The sequence below is a fragment of the Olea europaea genome, chromosome 18 (genome assembly GCF_002742605.1).
Source record: "Olea europaea var. sylvestris chromosome 18, O_europaea_v1, whole genome shotgun sequence".
In the NCBI taxonomy this organism is placed as follows: domain Eukaryota; kingdom Viridiplantae; phylum Streptophyta; class Magnoliopsida; order Lamiales; family Oleaceae; genus Olea; species Olea europaea.
In genome coordinates, this window is record NC_036254.1 from 27,873,088 (window position 1) to 27,898,186 (window position 25,099).

The 25,099-nt window shown below is 36.0% G+C and overlaps 2 protein-coding genes across 3 annotated transcripts; one reads left to right on the forward strand and one right to left on the reverse strand.

The window, feature by feature from the left end:
- Positions 1-1,662: 1,662 nt before the first annotated feature.
- LOC111368052 (DNA-directed RNA polymerase V subunit 7) lies at positions 1,663-4,943 on the reverse strand. Of its 2 annotated transcripts, none has more exons than XM_022989230.1 (2): positions 4,759-4,943; positions 1,663-2,461 (listed from the first exon to the last, which is right to left on the reverse strand). In XM_022989230.1, the coding sequence occupies exon 2, from the start codon at positions 2,453-2,455 to the stop codon at positions 1,925-1,927; it is 531 nt and encodes a 176-aa protein (XP_022844998.1). In that variant the 5' UTR covers positions 2,456-2,461; positions 4,759-4,943; the 3' UTR covers positions 1,663-1,924. The 2 variants fall into 2 exon arrangements, with proteins under 2 accessions (XP_022844998.1, XP_022844997.1); XM_022989229.1 differs by having other exon boundaries at positions 1,663-2,468.
- A 16,698-nt stretch (positions 4,944-21,641) lies between these two features.
- LOC111366959 lies at positions 21,642-23,914 on the forward strand. Its single transcript, XM_022987638.1, has 8 exons — positions 21,642-21,936; positions 22,092-22,114; positions 22,199-22,391; positions 22,471-22,700; positions 22,827-22,907; positions 23,015-23,071; positions 23,257-23,391; positions 23,816-23,914. Exons 1-8 carry the CDS (start codon positions 21,642-21,644, stop codon positions 23,912-23,914), a joined length of 1,113 nt encoding a protein of 370 aa, XP_022843406.1.
- Positions 23,915-25,099: the final 1,185 nt, after the last annotated feature.

Consider the following 25,099-nt stretch of genomic DNA (forward strand, 5'->3'; position numbering starts at 1 on the left):
CGAAACAGCAATCTAACAGCTATCCAATTCATAATTCCCCAAGTAAATCGAAAACCCTAAAAAAGCCCCAATTTCAAACACTAGAATAGTCTCCCCTAGGATCATCCACAACATTTAGCAAAGATCCATTAGGCGAATCCTCCTCAACCTCCTCGGGCGCCCTCAAAACACCGTGGAGAAGCACAATCACCGCCCCTACAATCAAAGAAATAAAAATATTCCACCAAACTTTCGTCCATAAAACAGCAACCAGAGTGAGTACGAGAAGAAAACCCAGTATGATTTTCTGGTCAACGGTTTGATCGAAGACAGTCAAGGGCTCACTGCGCGAAAAGAATAAGTATACGTATGCGATAAAAATGCAGAGGAAAAGGACCAAAGCGAGGGGATGAGGAAGAAGCGTGAGGAGGAATACGAGGAGAGAGAGGAGAGCGTAGTTAGGATAGAAGTAGCGGAAATTTTGGGTGAGGCGAAAGCCGGCTTCAGAGAGGGAAATAGGGAGGCTAAGACTTGCAGGGTCGAGGAAGAGTCGCCAAGGACGGGCAGTGGCGGGCGGCGGCGGTAAAGACATTGGTCGGTCGACAATTCCTCGGATTTTTTGAGAGAGATGATTCGATTAAAAATTGAAACAACGTATTGCTCTAATTTCAGTCAACTTTTAAAAACAATAATAATTGGGGATTTAGAGCATGTTTGGCAAATGTTAAATTATAAATAAATTGGTCCAAGATATTTTTTTAGACAGCGTACGGACCTTGGAATTTACCATTCCACTAATTATCCGCATAGTATGAAAGACAGTTTAGCTTATACGCACTTCCAACAAGCACTTAAATAGATAAACCAGAGGATGGTGACAGGTGATGATATTGAGAGGGTAACGAGAAATGAGGATTTGAGCGGAGTAGATGGAGATAAAGAAAGCTCTGTGCATGCATGTTATGAGAATGGAGCAGATTTTGCAGGGAAACAAAAACAAAAACAAACTTTCATTGAGACCCAAAACGGAGAGACAGATGAAAGAAATATGAGGGCAAGGAGCTGCGATGGGGAAAACTGGAGTAAGTAAAGATGGAGACAATGGAGTGAATTTCATGAAGAATAACTGATGTCAAAAATGATAGAAAAAGGAGGAAAGACATAAAAAGAGATGCGTGCAAGGAATTATCGACGGAAACATACTCAATAAAGATAGACGAAAGGAAGTGATCCTATTGACATTTAGATGGAGGGAAAAGATGATTAGAGTGAGTAGTATATATATCTTAATTTAGTTTAACTATTAAAAATATTTGTGTCTCTAATAAAATTTTATTTGTCACAATAGTGTTTATATCAAGAGAATATATAGAATCATCTATGAAAGCCTTGACCTCCATAATAAGATCCCAATCGTGTTTATATTAAGAGAACATATAGAATTGTTTATGAAAGCCTTCACTTCCATGGTAAGTTCTCCAAGGAACTTAAAACAAACAATTAGGCTTGCAACAAAATATTCAGTGATAGCTCAGCCCCCTCAAGAGGCTATCTTCAACTTCCACCTAAATATTCAAGTCCCTTTCTATTGATCATTAGTGTTTATCTGAAAGTAGAAATAAGAACCCACAAATTGGAGTGATTGTTACTTGAAGCCCAGAGGCAAAGAAAATACGCAAGCCAAAAAACAACCCCTGCCTAGAATATACAGATAAATTTCGGGTAAAAACAACATTAGCAAACATCAAGTGCTCGCATGTACTAACAAAGGTTAAGTTCACAAAGGACACTGGAAACAGTAACATAACATAAAGCCAAATGTTCTAATCACGAGGATAAACAGTACGAACTTGCTACATAAGCATAATCAAAACTCTAGAGTCTAGTACAGAACATACATAACAGAAATTGCCTAATGAGAGAAAAGGGGATAAACAGAGATTTCCTAAGAAATAGGTCCAAGGTAATCGCCCTCAAGGCTCACGACCGCCTGGAAATCCTTCTCAGCCTCAACGTACTTCTCCCCAATCACCACAAAGCGCACGACCACACCTTTCTCAATTTTTGATGATTTGTCATTCCTGAAAAAGGGATTTTCCCCAGGCACGTACTGATAGTCAGACATTTTTTGATGCGATAGATATATTTTCTCTGTTGGTCCGCATCTCAAGAAGACTCCATGCTTCAAGATTTTGTGCACAACGCCTTCCAGAATTTCTCCAGGTAAGATCTTGAAGGTAATGCAGCTGAAGTCTACGGGAAAGAGTACATCTCCCGTGTGCTGTCTAACTTTTCCTTCCCCGATGCGCTCCACAGTAGTTACAGCAAGGAAATAACCCAAATCTTTCATGGCCTTCTTAGCAGCAAAATCATCCATAAGGTGAATTATAATTGCCTTCTTAAGCATCAACCCTTTAGCATCAAGGTTCTCAGCAGGAATTACTACGTTCCACGACAACTGTGATTTAAGGTACATCTTTCCCTGAATTCTACAAGTAATCAGCGACATGATGTTAGAAGCTACAATGGTAGAGCTACAGAGTTTAAGCAAGGTTGTAATCATAATTAACAAAAATGTAACTGGCACTACTAGCACAATTTTTTTTTTGATAGGACACTACTAGCACAATTTCTCAGGAAAAAAAAAGTTTTCTTACATGCATTCTATAATACTACATCATATAAAACAGTAACTAATGCTTAAGCCAAATATATTAACACGTTCCTATTGAAGTTACTCTATGTCTAAAACAAATACTGCAATTATTTCGATTACATATATACTGCAACTGAAATCATAATCTATTCACATCATCTGTAGCATTGCAAGTTTCAAACATCTCATGATACCAATGATATTCATATCCGAAGTTAAATAAACAAAATCCATATGTTATCCATTACCTTCATATAGGGAAATAACATTTGCTATATTGTAGACTTAAACCTCAAAACAATGCCCAACACCACAAGGTTCCAGTAACTAGAATAAAAAATTAGACACTAGTTCGAGAAGCATAGAGTCGGTCTTAAGAGCCCTGATTCCCTCAAGATTGTTACTTGCTTCAGGCCCAAGTTGGCCAAAAGGCAACCCTGTGGCTGGGGAGAGTTTGGTCAAATTAACCAAGTATTCCCCCCTTAGCAAAAATATTACAAAAGGAGAAGAATGCAAAGAACCCGTTTGTCAATTTCTGAAAAAGGGGTTAGTCTCAGGCAGGTTTGGATCCTTTTCGAGGTATTGAAGATGTTACTTGAGTTTTACTTTCCCCTTTTTACTCTAGCTTCTATAAATTCACGTAGGTTGTAAAACTAGAAGATGGATTAAGAGCATGTTTGTCTTTGTTTAAGCGCCACAAAAGAAGCCAAAAATTTGCTTCGCATACTTCCCAAAAGAGCAAAATGGTAGCCCCTTTTGGCTTCTTTTTAAAGATCAAACAAAGGCGAACCAACAAATTCTGTATGCTTCTGATGGATCAAAATGACTCCCTCAATACATCAATGTCTTAATTCTTCAATACAATAAATTCTCCCAATGACTTTTCTAGATACATTTTCCCCAAATTCTACATGTAAATCAATGATACAAAGTTTTAGAAGCTACAATGATAGAACTGTAGTGTTTAAGCAATGTTGCAATTAACATCTAATGACATCAATCAAGGTATTGTAGACTTAAAACCTCAAAACAATGCCCAACACCACAAGGTTCCAGTAACTAGAATGAAAAATTAGACACTAGTTCGAGAATCAAACAGTCGGTCTTAAAAGCCCTGATTCCCTCAAGATTGCTACCTGCTTCAGGCCCAAGTAGGCCGAAAGGCAAACCTGTGGCTGGGGAGAGGTTGGTCAAATTAACCAAGTATTCCCCCCTTAGCAAAAATATTACAAAAGGAGAAGAATGTAAAGAAAACCGTCTGTCAATTTCCGAAAAAGGGATCAATCTCAAGCGGGTTTGGATCTTTTTCAAGGTATTGGAGATGTTACTTGAATTTTAATTTCCCCTTTTTTACTATAGCTTCTACAAATTCACGTAGGTTGTAAACATAGAAGATGGATTTAGAGCATGTTTTTCTTTGTTTAAGCGCAACAAAAGAAGCCAAAACTTGCTTTGCATACTTCCCAAAAATGCAAAATGGTAGCCCCCTTTTGGCTTCTTTTTAAAGATTAAAAAAAGATACACATGCTCTAATATAGATTAATTGTACTTGAGAACCAACAAATTTTGTATACTTCTAAATCTTCTACCAATGGATCAAAATGACTCCTTCAATACATCAATGCCTTAATTCTTCAATACAATAAATTCTCCCAACTACTTTTCTAGATCCATTTTTCCCAAATTCTACACGTAAATCATTGATACAAAGTTTTAGAAGCTACAATGATAGAACTACAGTGTTTAAGCAATGTTGCAATTAACATCTAATGACACCAATCATATATCAGAAGTTAAATAAACAAAAGCTATATTTTCACCATTTTCACCATGCCTTCGAATAGGGAGATAACCAGAGGCGGAGCCAACTGGGGTTTAGTGGGGGCAGGATTTTGGTCCTGGGTATTTCACCAATGGAAAACCATAAACAACCGCATCTTCAAGAGAAATATTGTTGAAAAAAATCACTTTTGCTAGAGAAAGATTACCATCAAGAAACAACAATTCTGGAAAAATAAAATAAATAATAAGGAGTCGAGTTCAAATTAAATCATTCACAACAAAAACTCGAGTCGATTTCAACATATACAGCCCGTTTTAACACTAATACAATCCGACATTACCTTCTCAAGTTTGATGATGAAGAATTTGAGAAGAAATCACTGCAACGTAAGATAAATTGATGCTGGGGATGATGAATATAAGCCCAATTTTTAGTGCAATACCAAGAGAGAAAACCTAGGCTGCTCGTCCCCTTTGCTAAACAGACATTGGTTATCTTTTACGTCTTGATTCTCATTTTTCTAAAATTGCATTTTTCTCTTATTTCTTTTCAATATAACACATTTTTCATTAAAATAATATTATATAAAAATCAATTTTTTTCTTATTTTTTATCTACACATTCTCTATTAATCTACTATTCTAAAATTCATTTTTTTCATAAAAATAGGTGTCAAACACCCTTTAAATTGTGCTTTCAAGCTTTACAAATAGGGAAAATTAGGGAAAAATTCATATTTTAGATGTGTATATATACACCAATTCAAAAATCAGGTATATATTTAATTAATTAAAAATATTTATTAATTAAATATAATAACGTCACAGATACAGAATTAATGGGTACAAAATTATATGTCACATATCATCAAATTAATTAGTTACAGATTATTTCGAGGTCACAAATAAAAAATTTACAGGTCACAGATTATTTCGAGATTAAATTAATTGATCACGGATTATCAAATTTTTAGGTTATAAGGTATATTCAATTGAGACTTTTGAAAACTTTGATGAACTTTTTTTAAGTGATGATTTTTGTGAATTTCGTGGATATTTTATAGATTTGTACGGAATTAGTGAAGTCTTTCTTAGACTTCTATGAACTTTCATTTTAAAATTTTTATAGACTTTTGTAGAATTCAAAAGACTTTCATTTAAAATAGAATTCATTTGGATATAGTACAACGGTATTAAATTCTCATATACAAAGTGTTAATTTCCACAATTCCCCTTCTTCCCATATAATAAAAAAAATCTGAAAAAATAAAAATTTAATATCTTAATTGAATAAATAATAATAAAAATTATAAATATATATGATTCAATATTATTACTATAGTATACTTTTAAAAATAAATAAAAATCAATATATTTAAATTTAATTATAAATTTTTGATATAAAATTTAATAATTTAATAAAAAATAGATATTTTTCACAAAAAAATGAACGAAAAAAGAAAAAAAAACTACAAGAATCAAGTTTAAATTTTCCATAGAAAATAGCAATAAGTAATAAGAGAGAGAGAAAGAAAGATAAATAGAAATAAATATAATCAATTGAAAAAAATAAATTTTAATCATACATGTCCATAGAAATTTAAAAGAAAAAAGATTAAAAAAATTGTGAAAGTCTCCCAAAATCTCATGATTAATAAGAGACAAATTTTAAGATTTTATATGAGTGCTTTCTTCTTAAAAGTTAGTACTTCAGAGACTATTATTAAAGTCTCTAAAAGTCACTAAAATACCCCAAAATTTATTGAGACTTCTAAAAATTTTTAATTTAATACACCGTAACTCTTAAAAACTTTTTAAAAGTCTTAATTGAATACACCGTGATTTTTAGAGAGTTTCAAAAGTCTCAATTGGATACCTCTAAACTTTTTAAATCCTAAAAAAATCATTAAAAGTCTCAATTTAATACACTCCCTTGGTCACAGATAATTAAATGGTTGGTCACATATGCCAAATAGTGGTCACAGACGACAATCACCAACACTATCGCACCCCCATTGCCATCACGACCACCTTTACCTTGTTATCGTCGTCGTTACCACAACAGTACCATTTCCAAACAAATGCACCACAGCAACCCTAATCCATAGCAGGCATCACCACCACCACCATTTTCAAACCACCAAAAAAAGGGTCCCAAATCTATCGCTTATTGTCTATCTTCCACTGGCCAGATTGAGTCACCGTGACACCATCGACCACACTAATAGTGGAACTGCGTCGAGCAACATTGCTGGGTGGAGATTGGCGTCGAGTTAAACGACAGTGGATAGAGATCACGGTTGTTACACGTTGCTCACAGCGTCGGTGATAGTCCGCTGTGAGTGATGATGTTGTCGGGTCAATGAATCACCATTCGCTTGTGCACCACCACCATCAATGGTGAACAATAGAGGAATGGGTCATTGAGCGTCGAAGAGAGAGAAGGAAGAGACGGGGCCTAAACCATTTACAGCGTCGCCTTTCCCTGTTAGCACCGAAAGCTGCATCGCCTCCTTTGTCATTGGTTGTAGTGTTTGAAAGTGTCGTCAGTGGCAAAGAGAAAGAAGGTAGAGACGGGACGGAAAATGTTATGGGGATTTGGGTGGGGATTTAATTGGAAGTTGATTAATTATATAAATATCACCTGATTTTTGATTAATTAAACTTTGCACCCGATTTTAAAAGTGATCTTTGAACACCTGCTACTGTGTAATTTCCAAAAAAATTTAATTATGACCAATTTCAAAATTAAGTAACTAAGGTTTAATATCAGATAGTATTAAATTTTAGTTATGAAAACAAATTATTTTCGATCACAAATAAAATTTTTTATAGGTCACAATTTATTTATCGATCACAAAACAAATTTTTTATAAATCACGATTCAGATTTTTGGGTCACGTATTATTTATTGATCAGAAAATATCCAATTTTTTTTTATCACAATTTCAAATAATTGGTCACATATTATTTATTAGTCACAAATTAATCAATTTATTGGTTACAATCAACCAAATGATTGGTCACAAACATCCTCACACCACACCATCCCACCCACAAACCACCGTTGACCACCATCACCATCACAATACCAGTATTGCCAACATCACCACTACCTCATCACCACAATCATCATCACAACCACCACCAAAAAAGATCAAATCCATATCCTAAATCAGAGCTGCGCACCAGCGATGAACACCACCACCACCACCTACACCATCCTCACCTCACCATCTTCGCCAACACCACCACTACTCCAATGAGCCACCACCACGCATAATCGGTTTCCATACACATAAAAATCACACATACACCATAGATTGCCCACCAACACCACCTTCACCAACAACCATCATGACCAACGCAACCGCACCATCACTGTGCGTACCAACAACCACCACCTCTACTCACATCACACCAATAATCACCAACACAATAGTAAACTAGATGAAGGAGAATAAACCCATAATTAAGGTGTCGCAATGGTGACGTGCGCTTCTGTGCATGACGATGCTATTGCGATGCCATCGAATAGCTTTGTTTTGCAATGAAGCCACAACAACGTCGTGTATCTCTTGCTGCATCATTACACATATCGCTGTGCACCGTCGCCTGCGTAATCTGTGAAGAGTCATCAGAGGTCAAGTGTAATCTATGAAAGTTGTTTATGCCTAATATTGAATATGTGAAGATAGTCGTGCTTTTAGAGAGAGAAATGAGGGGTAGATGGAAAATGAATTATGTTTGAATTTTATCGAGTAGTGGGGTGGGTAGTAAATTAATAAAACTTCTAATAATATTATTGTTAATATTATAAAGGTTAATTATTATCTAATTTTTGAATAAATAAGTTGTAAACCTGACTTTTGAAATGAGAAGTTAAAAACTTTGTGGCTGTAATATCCACTTACAAATATTTTTCCAAATTTATCATTTAAAAATAAGATTTTTGGTTTAGGAAATAACATATATCCCTGATTTTTAACTTTATATTTCAATAATCAAGTTTTAAGTTTATTATTTCAAAAATCAGGTTATATAAATTTTTTTACTTAAAACATTAAATATAAAATTATTAATGAATAACTAATTAAGCATTACTTATTGATAAGAAATTATTCAGAATTTTCAAATCTCCTTCTTCTACCATATTCCTAGAGAGATAAGCTCGATAATCTTGTTCAAACGATTCTATTACACTCGCTAAGATAGAGTAGATATTTGAAGCATTCGTTGAGGGTGATAGTGCTGAATCTATTTTTCTCATTCGAATGAGCATAAGGCTGATAAAAGAAAAGAACTGAATATATATATATCTAAGAAGGTAAATCAGTTCATTGATTTTTTTTACTTTTTTTATACAATGTTTATGGGAACTTGAGTTAATAGGTAAGTCGCATTCAAATATTTTTGGTTGATTCTGATTTTCATTATATTAATCAATTTTTCTTCGAATTGTTATTTGATTATTACATGATTGTGACCTAACTTTGTATGGTGACCTCATTTTTCGGTTGTGACTGATTTGTTCTTCAATTATTTTGTGACATGACACTTTATTTGATCATGACGTACTTGTTCTTCGGTTATTCGATTATTGTGACCTCATTTTCTATTACAATCATGTTTAGTTGTGGTTTTAATGTTGTAACCATTGTATAAATAAATCTTTATAGAGATTTATGAGAGACTTTCGAAATATAAAGGAAAAATAGTTGAAATTCTAGAATAAAGAAGATATATTAAAAGGATTTTGTAACTAAATGTCCCATTTAAGAAGATATAAGAGAATTGTAATAGTTGAGTAAAAGTTCAAGTAAATATATCTACAAAAAATAATATAGAAAAATTTGAACCATAAAACAGAATCAATCTCCATCATTTATTTAAAGGAAGTGAATTATAAAGATCAATGAGGCCTTATTTGTAATCAACCAAAATAGAAGTAGGGAATGAGTTAAATACTAAGCCTTTGTTTGCCTCCATTATTTTAAATTATAATGAAATGAATTGTAATTTTTTGAAGAATGTGTGGTTAAAAATGAAGGAAAAAATTTTAAATTTACGTGCAATATTATTTTATTGGAGAATGTGTGATTTATAAGAAGAGAGAGAGAAATAAATTTTAATTTAATGTGGTCCAAACAGGGGCTAAAACTAAGGATTTTAAAAGTACATTGTTTTTTCTTCATATAAACATATGTATTATGCCCTCACTAAACCAAATTTTTTACTCCACCCCTGAAAATAACGCTATATTATATACTTAAACATCAAAACAGTTACCATCGACACCCACAAGGTTCAAGTACCTAGAATGAAAATTTATACACTAGTTTGAGAATCATAAGTCTCTTAAGAACCCTGATGCCCCCAAGTTGAAATCAGCCCAAGAGGCCCATTTATACCTCATTTTCTTTTATATAACGTAGGTTAGTCTCCATAGGTATTCCTCATTATTGAAATCAGCCCAAGAGGCCCATTTATACCTCAATTTCCTCCAGGTCCTCAATTATCTAAAAATCATACAATTTAATCCTTGAACTCAATTAATTATGCAACCAATGTCCTTCTCTAGTTCAATTCAAGTCCTTAAAATTTCAAAGTGAAGAATGATTCCGAAACTTTCTCTCCAACGGCCAATTTGTTCTTCACCGTTTTCCATTTGCTTCGAACGAGTCCAACACTAAAAACAAAATAAAATAAACCCAAGTTAAATAGGAATCATTAAATTGACGACATAAAAGTTTAATAATACGGCTTAAATAAGTGCACAAATTGCACTTATCAAATACCCCCAAACTTAAACCTTTGTTCGTCCTCGAATAAAACTATAACCTAAATAACAACAAACATGCAAAAGTATTTGGTTGGACCATTTAGGTTGTTACCTCAAGATTTGAAATCACGGCGTTAAATCTACAAACTACTTCAAAGTCACAATACAAAACTAATATCTACTTTTTCAATGTAAAATCGACGTGTGTGTGTGAAGAACTAAGTAGAAATTAATGAATTCACAAGTTGTTCAAATTCCCGACCCTCTATGGTCAAATATATCCTTTCATCTCTTATAAGATTCACACACCTCCAAACTTATTCATTTTCACTCTTTTCCCAGTGTGTGATTTAAGATTGAATTTTTTGTTACTATCCCCACCCTCTCCAATTCAGGTGGACGTCACTAGTTGCAAGTCAACACATCAATGAGCAATGATTCTCCAATTATTTGATTGCTTCGACCGTCAAGATTCAATTAGGTTAATTATCCTTTATCGAAAGTCAAATTTCCTTGAACAAGTGTTGGGATTTACAAGGCATTTAGTACTTTTGCTTTTTTTTTTTTTTTTTTTTTGGCACTCCCCCTTTAAGCTTTCTAGATGACCCATGTAGCAAGCTTTAGGCCAATGACTTTCAAGTCAGATGATTTTTGGGCACCAAATTTTCAAATACCTTGACAAGCTTAATAACTTGAGTAAAAAAGGCTTCGAAGAGAACAATTTTTTTTTTACTACAACTTCATCTGTTTGCTTTTTAAATGACCCCTATAACGAGCTTTAGGTCGATGACTCCCAAGTCAGATGACTTTAGGGTACTAGGTTTAAAAATACCCTTGTAGACTTAATTGCTCGAATCATAAAGGTTCCAAAGAGAAGTTTTAAATTTAAAAATATATGCATTGATTAGTGCAATACCCCTTATCACACACCCATTCAAGCAAACTGATCCCTAATTTAAAACTTTCACCCAATTTTATCTGTTAATCTCAGGCAATCCACACAAACTTTTTCAGACAAGGAATCCATATTCACATCCTTATCTTCCTACAACAGTAAGATCTCCCCAAATTGTACTAAATTTGGGCTAAGGATAAATAATTAGTATGGTTTGGGTAAAGCATCTATGTCCAACTAAAATAATCTATAACATGTATGAATCAACTTATTTTATCATAATGTCAAACTCAGTTCTAGTACACGTATAATATCAAGTTCTGCAAGTTTAAGCTTCAATCAGTCTAGTATGCATCCTATCCATATTTCATAAATCAATACCAAATCTCAAATTTAACCATCATTGTTAGCCAAACTGTCTAACCCACACAAGAACAATAAAAAATAATTAGTTTCTTTTTTTTTTTTTTTTATAAAAACACAGACATCGCAAAAAAAAAAAAAAAACATACGAAAACCAAAAACACAAAGTGTTTCCCACCTCTAAACTTAAATCTGACATTGTCCTCAATGTCTTAAAGCATAATTAAGAATGTAAAGGGATGGAGAAGAAAAGGACGAAGGTACTCTCCGAATTTTTCTATTGGACATGGAAGATACTTTAGGTGACGGCTAGACAATCTTTCTCATCATGCTTTCCCCTTGGTCGATGTTGATTTGAGTGTTCCATGACGTCATGTTTCTACATATGACAATTAAATCAAATATTAGATATCAAATAATCTAAAACATGCATTACTTAGCCCAAACACTCGAAATAACCAACATTATATTTAAGGGCCTTAGTGAAAACATGATCCGATGATGATACTCTATAAATTTAAACGTGCCTAAATCCAATGCAAGCTAATAATTAAAACAAATCTATATGCAATGCGATAAAGAAAGCAAAATATATAAGGATTAGAAATTGGGCTGCCTCTCAATAAGCCCTTAATTTATAGTCTTTAGCTATACTTTGTTGTCCTGGCTACTCTGCATTATCAAGTGGCATGGTTATTTTTTCACTGGAGTAGTCACCTCCCCAATAAGCTTTCAACTGTTGTCCATTTACTTTGAACCTCCTTTGTTGATCTTAAGACACCACTTCCACAACACCATGTGGAAACATCGTTACTACTGTGAAGGGATTTGACCACCTAGACTTGAGCTTTCTTGGAAAAAGCTTGAGGTGTAAATTGAGCATCAATCATCAATACTTGCTGACCAACCTCAAACTCCTTCTCCCATATATGCCTGTCGTGCCATCTCTTGGTCTTTTCCTTGTAAATCTTTGCATTCTCATACGAATCCAAACGAAACTCATCTAGCTTATGAAGTTGTAGAACCCTCTTTTCTCCCGCTGCCCTCATATTGAAATTGAGCAAGTGTGTTGCCCAGTATGCTTTATGCTCTAACTCAATCGGCAGATGACAAGCCTTTTCAAATACCAACCGATATGGAGACATGCCAATTAGAGTCTTAAATGCTGTTCTATATGCCCAAAGTGCATCGTCCAGTTTCTTAGCCCAATCTTTACGTGATGCATTGACTGTAGCTTTGAGAATCTTCTTTAACTTCCTGTTGGAGATTTCCACTTGCCCACTAGTCTGAGGATGGTATGGAGTCGAGACACGATATTTCACTCTATATTTGGCCAACAGTGAAGCAAATAGGCGGTTACAAAAATGCTTTCCACCATCATTAATAATCGCCCTCGAGGTACCGTATCTCGTGAAAATGTTTTTCTTGAGGAATTGAGTTACCACTCGGCAGTCGTTAGTTGGCAAAGCCACAGCTTCAACCCACTTAGACACGTAGTCTACTGCTACCAGTATGTATTGTTGACCGTAGGATGGAGGGAATGGTCCCATGAAATCAATGTCCCAAACGTCGAATATTTCAACATCTAAAATACTGTTCAAAGGCATCTCGTTCTTCCTTGAGATGTTTCCAATCCTCTGGCACTTATCACAATGTTTCACCACATAATGGGCATCCTTGAACAACGTAGGCCAATAAAAATCCGATTGTAGTACTTTTACTGTTGTCTTGATTGCTACGAAGTGACCCCCATACGGTGCAAAGTGACAAGATTTCAATACTTGATGCTGCTCTACTTCTGGCACACAACGGCGTATAATTTGATTTGGACCCTTGCTGTAAAGAATTGGATCATTCCAAAAGTAGTGTTTTAAGTCACTGAAGAATTTCTTCTTCTGATGACTTGAGTAGTCTGGTAGGATGATGGTGTGAGCCAAATAATTTACATTGTCGGCGTACCATGGCGTAGTAATGATCTGAAAGAGTATCTCATCTGGGAAAACTTCATTGATCTCCTTCGTGGGGTGTGACTCATGTGATTCAAGGCGAGATAGGTGATGCAACAACGTTCTCGCTCCCATTTTTATCTTTGATCTCCAAATCAAGTTCTTGCAATAGGAGTATTCATCGAATAAGTCTCAGCTTTGCGTCTTTCTTGCTCGTTAGATATTTCAAGGCTGAATGATCTGTATAGACAATCACTTTTGACCCAACCAAATATGATCTGAATTTATCAACGACGAACACCACTGCCAAAAGCTCTTTCTTTGTAGCAGCATATTTCATTTGAGCCTCGTCCAAAGTGTTATTGGCATAGTGAATAACATAAGAAATCTTCTCCTTGCATTGACCCAACACTGTCCCCCAATGCATGATCACTGCCATCACACATAAGCTTAAATGGATAATCCCAGTCTCGAGGAGCCAACGCTGGAGCAGAGACCAATTTTTCCTTTAAAGTGTTGAAATCAGTCAAGCACTTCCCAGAAAAGTGAAATGGAACCCCTTTTTGCAATAGATTGCATAATGGTTTGGAGATTTTGGAAAAATCTTTGATGAAGCGACGGTAGAACCCAGCTTGACCCAAGAAACTTCTGACTTCCTTTACCATTATCGACGGTGGTAGTTTCTTGATGACTTGTATCTTAGCTTTATCCACCTCAATGCCTCATGCTGAAATCAGATGCCCTAACACAATTCCTTCCTGAACCATGAAATGACATTTTCCTAATTTAATACAAGGTTTGTATCGTCACACCGCTGCAACACTTTTCCCAAATGTTCAAGACACTCCTTAAATGATTTTTCAAATATTGAGAAATCGTCCATAAACACTTCAATGATATTTACCACCATGTTCGAGAAAATAGACATCATACAACGTTAAAAGGTGGCATGAACGTTGCAAAGACTAAAGGGCATCCTTCTATAAGCAGAAGTGCCATAAGGGCATGTAAAGGTCATCTTCTCTTGATCTCCAACACTATAGGAATCTGGTTGTACCCCGAATAACCATCCAAGAAGCAATAGTAAGCATGTCCAGCAAATCTCTCTAGCATATGATCAATGAAAGGAAGGGGAAAGTGATCCTTTCTCATGGCGTTATTGAGCTTGTGATTGTCAATACAAACTCTCCAACGTGTGACTGTGCATGTCGGGATGAGCTCGTTGTTTTCATTTGGAACCACCGTGATCCCTCCATTTTTCGGTATGACCTGTACTGGACTTACCCAATGACTATCTGATATGAGGCAGATGATCCCTGTATCCAGAAGCTTTAATACCTCTTTCCTTACCACTTTCTACATAGTCAGATTTAATCTACGTTGATGTTCAACTGAAGCTTTGTAGTCCTCTTCCATTAGAATCTTATGCATGCAAAGTGAAGGGTTGATCCCTTTTATATCTGATATTGTTCATCCTATTGCTGTCTTGTCATCCCAAAGTACCCTTAGCAACTAATCTTCCTCTGATTCTATAAGATTGTTTGAGATAATTACTGGAATGAATTCTTTTCCCCCAAGTATGCATAGCGAAGATGAGTGGGCAGCTGTTTGAGTTCAAGAGCTGTAGTTTGTTGTATAAATGGTAAAGGTATAGTGGGTCTTTCACCGAGCTCCAAACGTGGTTGCTTGAAGAATGGTGGTATGACTGCCAAATATCGTGCACATTTTCTCCTTCATCTTTTTCTGATGATAAATCCTGAGAATGCACTAAACACGCCTCACTCAGATTCTGAAGGTGATCCACTTTGAATGTCTCTGACGCCGCTTCTTTTATTACATCAACTTGCATGTAAAAATCCTGTTCGCTCTGAAATTTGAAAGCTCTAAACATGTTGATTGTCAGTTCTTCTTCATTTAACCTCAATATCAACTGACTCTTTTGTACATCTATCAAAGCCCTTCCCGTAGCCAAAAATGGGTGACCCAATATGAGGGGAACGTATCTATCTTCATCTATGTCCAGAATAATGAAGTTCGCCGGGAAGATAAACTTGTCGATCTTCACCAAAATATCTTCACAAATACCTCGAGGGTGCTTGATCAACCTGTCAGCCAACTGCAGTGAAACTGTTGTCAATTTTGCTTTCCCCAAACCTAGTTTCCTGAAAAGAGATAAAGGCATTAAATTAATGCTAGCTCCTAAATCACACAATGTCTTAACTATATATAAATTACCAATGTTACAAGGAATAGTAAAAGTCCCTGATCTTTTAACTTCAGCGGTAACTTATGTTGGAGAATTGCGCTGCATTTCTCAGTAAGTATGACTGTTTCATTGTCTTCCAGCTTCTTCTTATTTGATAGAATAGCTTTCATGAACTTGGAGTAGCTGGACATTTGAGCCAAAGTTTCAGCAAATGGTATGTTAATGTGTAGCTTCTTCTTGAACACATCCAAAAATTTCTGGAATTGTTTATCGAGTTTATTTTTTTGCAATCTCTGTGGAAATGGGATCGGAGGAACATATGCTTTGACAGGAGCAATTGACTTCACTTGTGGACTATCTGATGACTCAACTTGATTTTCTATGGCTTTATCCAATTCATTGACTTGCTACTCGTCCATGGTAGGTACCTTTTCTATGATAATTGCTGGCCGCTTTACATGTATTTCTGGTAACTGGATGCCACTACGTGTAGTGATTGCCTTGACCTGCTCCTTAGAATTTGTCTCAGTATTGCTAGACAATGTCCCTTGAGCTCTACCTGATGGTGTGGCTGCAATTTGTCCAACCTATTGTTCCAAATTCTTGATCGAGGTTTGTTGGTTCTGAAAGTTAGTCTTGGTTTTAGTAATGTATTGAGCTAGCAAATCTTCCAACGATGGTTTTATCCCTCGCTGCTATTGTTGTTGGAACTTTGGTGGTTTGTTCTGATTGTTTCCTCCTTGTTCTTGTACCTGATTATTGGACCAAGAGAAATTTGGATGGATCTTCCAACCTGGATTATATGTGTTGGAGAAATGATTATTTTGCCGTCTCTGAAAGTTCTGGCGGAGCTTACTTCTTCGGATTGATTAACATGTGTTGACGCCAAAGGACAGCGTGTACAAACATGATCCGCTCTACAGCCTTTACAAACATGTGGGGATTGGTGTACCATGTTAACAGACTTAGACAGATTGTCCATCTTCATTTTCAGAACTTCTATTTGCATGGCCAGTGCTATCGCTGCATCCACATTGTGTAACCCTAATTTTTTCCTTGGAGCTTCCCTATCGGTTGGCCACATCGATTGATTTTTAGCTATTTTTTCATACAAATCATAGGCCTCATCGACATCAAATTTCATAACCAATCCTCCCGCTGAAGCATCTATCATATTCCTAAACTCCTATTTTAGACCGTAGTAGAAGAGATATTGCCGAACCTGCTTAGGAATGTCAAAGTTGGGGCATTTTATGAAAAAATTCTTGAACCTCTCCCATGCTTCAGGATAGCTCTCGAGATCTTTTTGTTTGAAAGTGTAGACTTCATTCCTAATTTGGTGAACTCGAGAGGGTGGAAAGAATTTCATGGTGAAGGGTAATTGTAGCAAATTGATTATTAAAAGGAGGGTATAATTGTCTTTTCATTTCTTAATGTTTCTATCAAAAGCACTGTTATTTGATAAATGCTTTGAGAATTTAGCCCTTATTTGATGGCCATTATTTGAAGAATATAATATTTTGAATAGTCATTTTTAAGAGAATGTGTGGTTAAAAAATATGAGAAAATTTGAGTTTACGTGCTAAATATTTTATTGTATAAATTTATGATTAAAAATGAGTATATATTGTCAAACAGGGTCTTAATCACGATATTAGAGCTTCATTATTTCTAGATTATTTCTATATTCTTGATAAGTGTATTTTATACACTTATTTCATTCATTAAACTAGAGCAATTTGTGTTATTTAGGATGAACTGACGCTCAATTTCATACATATTTCATTTGTTAGGTGTAACTCGAGGCAAAACAATGAAATTGGACAGAGCGGGAAATTTGCTGACTTGAGACTAATCAAAAGTTTGGGGACTAAATCGCGAAGTATCAAAAGTTGATTTGGACATGATGTTAATGATTGAAGAAGAGCAAGAGGCAATTAAATGGTGTTAGAAGATGAATGATCGAGAAGATGTCATATATGGATAAAAAGGAACGAAGAATGAAGTATAGGGACCAAAGTGTAAAACATGGAAAAATTTCATAACGGCGCGCGCGCATAGGCTAAAACTCTCGCGCGCTCAAGGGGTTGAATTTTATAAGTATAACGTAGAACCAATAGGCGCTCTCGCGCAAGGAAATATACCTCGCGCGCGCGGGCATTTTTCGAGAAAAATCGGGCATATTTCTTTTTTGACACAAACTCTTATGGAAACAAAATCAATCATGCTATTTAACCTAGGACGAAGACCAGAACGGCTCCTTCTTCTGCTGGACAAAAAAAAGAGGCTTGCAAGGAGAGAAAATCTAAGAGGCAAAAATCAACAAGGAATTGCATGAAGATCGACAACAATTGGGGGAAGAATTAACGCTACACAACTAGTTTTTTCTCTTATTCCCTACTTCTTCTCCATGTTTTTTATTGTGTATTTCATTATGTCAATCAATTCAGTTATGAACTAAACTTTGAGATCTAGGGCTTGACATAACCTATTTAAGACATGTTTTGATTCCAATACAGTTATTTCCTTTGATTTTCCTGAAATTTATTTATGTTCTTCTTGCTTAATGCTTTCAATTGCTTGATCAACAATTGAATGATTTAATACTTTAAGTTTACTACTTGAGAGAGGGAAATTTAGGTGTGATTTAAAGAATGACATAACCAAAAATTCGTAGGTTTCGAGAGAAAGTACGAATCTTTGAAGCCAATTCAATTCAAGAATCAGATAGTTGATAATTTCCATATGTTTAATTCGGAATAGAGATATTAGGATTAAAATATAGAGATAAATTCTATTTGGCGCTCGAGAGAGGGAATAGAGTTAGTTTAGGATTCTTGCCTATAAATTCGAAAAAGAATTGATGGAAATAGCTATAGAGTTTGAAAAACATCGTCGAGAATATGGTGAAATCATTCCCTAGGCATTCATACATCTGATCAAATTTTGAGAAATTACTTCATTTTATTTGCATTCTTTAATCCAGATATTTTAATTTAATATAAAATCATCCATTTAACATTTGATTATCTAAATAAAGTGAAAAGTCAAAATCATTATAGTACTCCATAGGATTCAAATATCAATCCCTGTGGGTTCGAAACTTTTTATTTTATCAATATACTGCAAAACTTGACATCGTACACTTGCGGTAAAATCACATTACATAAAACGCGTGGCAAGTTTTTGGCGCCGTTGTGGGGGATTGATTCATTTGAATTCGATTGATATTATTTCAAATTGTCTTTCATTTTAATTTGAATTTCTATCTTAAGTTTAATTTTTATTTATTTATTTACTGATTTTACTTATCTTGTGTTTATTTCTAAAAGTTCCCTTACTTTTATTTTCAGCTGTTTATGTGGAGTGAGAAATCTTTATTTGCTATCTGTTGATCCTGAACTAGAACGTACATTCCACTTTCTAAGGGGTATACAGAGAGGCGAACGTGAAATTATGGCAGAATAGGAGGCAAGATTAGCTAATGAAGATAATTAACAAAGAGCTATTCGTGACTACGTCAGACCCATTGTCAATGACAATTACTCCGGCATCGCGCGCTCAGCTATTGCTGCAAACAATTTCGAGTTGAAACCAGGACTTATACATATGGTGTAGCAGAATTAATTTAGAGGAGGTCCAACAGAGGACCCAAATGCTCACCTGGGCTCATATCTGGAAATTTGTGATACAGTGAAAATGAATGGGGTTACTAAAGATGCAATCAAACTCGTCTATTCTCTTTCTCCTTGAGGGATAAGGCAAAAGCCTGGTTCCAGTAATTACCATACGGGTCACTCACAACTTGGGATGACCTAGCTCAGAAATTTCTTCCCAAGTATTTTCTATCGTCCAAATCAGCTCAACTTCGAAGTGAAATTGGTCAATCCCGACAACTTGACTTCGAACCATTTTATGAAGCTTGGGAAAGATTCAAAGACCTCCTTATAAGATGTCCTCAACATGGATTTCAAAGTTGGATGCAGATTGAAATATTCTACAATGGATTAAATGGGCAAACAAGAACTGTGGTAGATGTAGCTGCGGGAGGCACTTTAATGGCTAAAACAGCAGATGCATCGTACTCCTTATTGGATGACATAGCCACAAATAGTTACCAATGGCCAAGTGAGAGGTCAAGTGTAAAGAGAGCAGCAGGACTTCATGAAGTGGATCCTATAACAACATTAGCAGCTTAGGTTTCATCACTCACAAATCTGATAGCAACACTTACCACTCAAGGAAACCAACAGAAAACAGATTCAATTATGACTGCCTCTTCATCACACCAGGAAACAGAGATAGCAAATGAGCAAGCTCAATATATCAATAACAGGAACTACAATCGGAGAGAAACTACTCTTCTAATCACTATCATCCTGGGTTGAGAAATCATGAAAATCTATCTTATGGCAACAACAGAAACACACTTCAACCTCCACCTAAATTCAAGACTCAGAATTTTGAAGGGAAACCATCCTTAGAAGACATCCTTGGAACCTTTATCTCTGAAACAAGATCATACTTCAACAAGGATGAGTCACGTTCTGACAACATTGAAACGCATGTGTCCAACATGGGAGCTATGATGAAGAATCTTGAAGTTCAAATTGGTCAGTTGGCTACAACAATGAAATCTCAGCAACAGGGAAAATTTCCAAGTGATACGGAAGTCAACCCGAAACTATAAGGCTGTTGTATTGAGGAGTGGCAAGCAAGCTAGAGAAATTGGACCCGTAGAAAAAAGCATTTCCACACCTGTCAAGGAAGAAGGAAAAGTAGCAGTAGAGTAAGAAAATCAGGCTAAGGGAACACAAAAGCCTCACAGACCATATTCCATATCATTCCCTGACAACCTACTAATCATCAAACCAGTACTTCCATTCCCACAACATTTTCAAAGAAAAAATTTGTTGGTCAATTTGCTGAATTTTTGGAAATTTTCAAGAAAATTCACATTAATGTTCCTTTTGCAGATGCTTTGGAATAAATGTCGAACTACACAAAGTTTATGAAGGGAGTGAGGTCAAAGAAACGGAAGTTAGAGGAGTATTAAACAGTGAAATTGACAGAAGAATGCAGTGCTATCCTTCAAAAGAAACTTCCCCAGAAAAGAAAAGATCTAGGCAGTTTTACTATTCCCTGTATCATTGGAAACTCCTATTTTGACAAAGCCCTCTGTAATCTTGGAGCAAGCATCAACCTGATGCCTTTATCAGTGTTCAAGAAGTTAGTTCTTGGGGAAGTCAAGCCAACAACGGTGACTCTACAACTAGCTGATAGATCCCTCACATACTCCCGAGGGATTATTGAGGATGTGTTAGTAAAGGTCGACAAATTTATCTTCCCAGCCAATTTTGTTGTATTAGATATGGAAGAGGATCAGGAAATCCCATTGATCTTAGGCAGGCCATTTTTAGCAACAGGAAGAGCATTAATTGATGTACAAGGAGGCCTCGCATCTAACATTAAAAGTGAATGAAGAAGAAGTGAGATTCAACACTACCAAGCAATGAAGTACGCGGATGACACTGACACTTGCCACGGAATTGACTTCATTGATTCTGCTGTGAGAGAAGAGCAATTATGCATTGAAGACCCCTTGGAACAGTGTATGATGTTCAGTGCAACAAATGATGAAATAAAAACTTTTGAAAGGTACACAGGAAGCAAGGATTTAGTTGATTGCATATTAGCTCTTGAATCTGCACCAATTGAGGAAACTTGTCGCAGTGCGAAGATATTAAGCAGTTAGTGGGTTCAGATGATAAAGAGAGTAATGTAAACAACAAAATTGAATTGAAGCAATTACCAAATCACCTTCGCTATGCATTCTTGGAGGACAATTCTACATCTCCAGTTAACATTTCTTCATCACTCACAAGGGATGAAGAAGACAGATTATTGAAAGTGTTAAGGGAACACAAGGCTGCTTTGGGATGGTCCATAGCTGACATCAAGGGAATAAGTCCTACAATTTGCATGTATTGATTAAACCATCCATTGAACATCAGAGAAGGTTAGACCCAGCCATGAAAGAAGTAGTTCAAACGGAGATATTAAAGCTATTGAAGGCATGGATTATATTTTCTATTTCAGACAGTGAATGGGTTAGTCCAGTACAAGTAGTACCAAAGAAAGGTGGGATGACAGTAGTTAAGAAGGATAATAATGAGCTAATTTCAACAAGAACAATAACTGGCTGGAGGGTATGTATTGATTACATGAAGTTGAACATAGCAACTAGAAAGGACCATTTTCCACTCCCATTCATTGATCAAATGTTGGATAGATTAGCGGGTACTCTCATTATTGTTTCCTTGACGGGTACTCGGGCTACAATCAAATTACAATAGCACCAGAAGATCAGGAAAAGACAACATTCACCTGCCCTTAAAGAACTTTTGCCTATAGACGGATGTCATTCGGACTATGCAATGCACCGGCTACTTTTCAAAGATGTATGATGGCGATTTTTACAGACATGGTGGAGGACATCATGGAGGTACTTATGGATAATTTTTCTGTGCTTGGCACTTCTTTTGATAACTGCCTGCATAATCTCTCGTTAGTGTTGCAACACTGTTAGGAAAAGAAATTGGTTCTTAACTGGGAGAAATGCCATTTTATGGTACAAGAAGGAATTGTGGTAGGCCACCATGTTTCAGCAAAATGGCTTGAAGTTGACAGGGCAAAAATTGATACAATAGCAAAGCTACCACCACCACCACCAATGTCAAAGGCATTTGGAGTTTCTTGGGTCACGTTGGATTCTACAGGAGGTTTATCCAGGACTTCTCAAAAGTAGCTAAACCTTATGCAACCTATTGGAGAAGGACACAACATTCTTGTTTGATGAAGACTGCTTAAAGGAATTTGAAACAATAAAGGAAAAACTAGTTACTGCTCCAGTGATGGTAGTACCAGCTTGGGATCAGCTGTTTGAAGTTATGTACAATGCTAGTGACTACGTAGTAGGGACAGTTTCAGGACAAAGGCGTGATAAGGTATTTCGGGCAATTCACTATGCTAGCAAAACTTTTAATGGAGCTCAACTGAATTACACCACAATAGAAAAAGAGATGTTAGCGGTAGTCTTTGCATGTGACAAATTCAGACCCTAAGAGATCATTTACACTGACCATGCTGCAATTCGATATCTAATTGAGAAAAAAAATGCCAAGCCATACCTAATTCGATGGATACAACTACTACAGGAGTTTGGTGTAGAGATTCGAGATAAAAAGGGTAGTGAGAGTGTCGTTGCAGATCATCTCTCACGATTAGAGAATGAAAAGGTGGTGAATGAGAGTTAAATTCGAGAGACTTTTCCTAACGAGATCTTGTTAGTGGTGTCATCAAAGATCCCATGGTATGCTAATTTTGTTAACTATTTGGTATCTAGAAGATTACCACCGGACTTGACCTCTTATCAAAAGAAGAAATTCCTACACGATATCAAGTCATATTTATGAGATGATCCGATACTCTTCAAGAGGCGCGCGGATAGAATAATCAGGCGATGTGTCCCTATGCCATTCCTCACCTTATAGAGGTCATTTCAGTCCTACACGCGCAGCTTCCAAAGTGTTACAATCTGGATTCTATTGGCCAAACCTATTTAAAGACTGTTATGCGTTTGTGAAGACATGTGATCGTTGTCAGCATACTGAAAACATTTCAAGACATCATGAGCTGCCACTAACTAATGTGCTTGAGGTGGAGTTATTTGACGTATGGGGTATAGACTTCATGGGTTCGTTTTCGCCAAACTTCGGTCAGGTATACATTCTTCTTGTAGTATGTATCCAAATGGGCTGAAACCATTACCACAACAACAAATGACGCAAAGATAGTTTTGAAGTTTCTACAGAAACATATCTTCACTCATTTTGGCACGCCTAGGGCGATAGTAAGTGATGAAGGTACACATTTTTGCAATAAGTTGTTTAATTCTCTTTTGGCTAAATACGATGTGAAACACAAATTGTCACTTTGTTATTACCCACAATCAAATGGGCAAGTAGAGGTATCCAATAGAGAGATTTAGCAGATTTTGGAAAAGACAGTCAACACCAACCGTAAGGACTGGTCCCTCAAACTAGATGATGCTCTTTGGACATACCGAACTGCCTTTAAAACACCAATTGAAATCTCATCCTACCATCTGGTATTCGAAAAAGCTTGTCATCTATCGGTGAAATAGGAGTATAGAGCTTACTGGGCTATGAAGAAGTTGAATTTGGATATGAAATTGGCCGGGCCACAACGCTTGTTGCAGCTAAATAAATTAGAGGAATTTTAGAATAATGCCTACGAAAATGCAAAAATATAAAAGGAATGAACAAAAATGTGGCATGACAAGAGAATCTTAAGGAGGGAGTTCAAGCCAGGAGAACAAGTCCTTTTATTTAACTCTCACTTGAGACTCTTTCCGGGCAAGCTTAAATCACGGTGGTCGGGACCGTTTGTGATTCGTAAGGTGTTTCCTTATGGTGCAGTGGATCTAGTGAGCAAGGATGGGTCTACTTTTCAGGAAAATGGACAACGCCTTAAGCATTACTATGGAGGGGACAACCGAGATGTGGAAGAAACTATCCTTGAAGAACCCACTTAAATCCACATCCACGTCCAGTTAAAAACGTAAAAGAAGTGCTTCTTGGGAGGCAACCCAAGCTTTCTTCCCTTTTATTTATTTATTTTCTTATTATTATTGTTTTAATATAGGATAATTCGGTTTATTTTATCGTAATTAGGAACCATGATCCATATCCCTAAGGTCTCTTAATACTTCAGTTAGTTATTAAATTTTTGAGCTAAGTAATACTTGTTCTAGATACTTAACGTTTAAAATTTGATTTTATAGGAACATGACATCGCGGATGAATCAAACCAAAAGTAACATGAGAAAATGAAGCATACGTTTAAAATTTGATTTTATAGGAACATGACATCGCGGATGAATCAAACCAAAAGTAACATGAGAAAATGAAGCATACATCAAGTTTGGAGAAAGGTTAAAGGAGTCAATTCATATTCAGCATAATTGTACCGAATTGTCACTAGCAATTCAGATAATTTAGGAAAGTTTTCCCTCATTTCTTTTAATTTCACATTGAGGTTAATTTTTTTTATTTTACGTTTGGGGGTGGGAAAGAGAAATTGTCTAAATGCCTAATTTAAATTTTCTGTTATTTTATGTGTTGAGCATGTGTTTTTTTATATTAAAAAAATAAATTTATTAAGTCGGCGCGCGAGCACCAGCTTGTGGCCTCGCACGCTCGAGGCCACTCTCAAAACGAGCAGGGGCTAAAATGCCCCAATCGTGCGTGCATGACTAACATAGTTGCGCTCGCTTGCGGCTACTAAGGGTTGGGTTTTTTTAGCCCCAATCGTGCGTGCATGACTAACATAGTCGCGCTCGCTTGCGGCTACTAAGGGTTGGGTTTTAAAAACCCAACCCAACCCCTCACTCTCCACACATAAACAA

What these genes read in the sequence shown, in the direction of transcription:
- LOC111366959 (XM_022987638.1), top strand. Translation starts at nt 21,642, where the DNA reads ATGAAAGAAGTAGTTCAAACGGAGATATTAAAGCTATTGAAGGCATGG. An exon ending in CATTATTGTTTCCTTGACGG is followed by an intron (nt 21,937 to 22,091) that starts GTACTCGGGCTA and finishes CGATTTTTACAG; the next exon opens with ACATGGTGGAGGACATCATG. An exon ending in CACGATTAGAGAATGAAAAG is followed by an intron (nt 22,908 to 23,014) that starts GTGGTGAATGAG and finishes TTTGGTATCTAG; the next exon opens with AAGATTACCACCGGACTTGA.
- LOC111368052 (XM_022989230.1), bottom strand. Translation starts at nt 2,455, where the DNA reads ATGTACCTTAAATCACAGTTGTCGTGGAACGTAGTAATTCCTGCTGAG.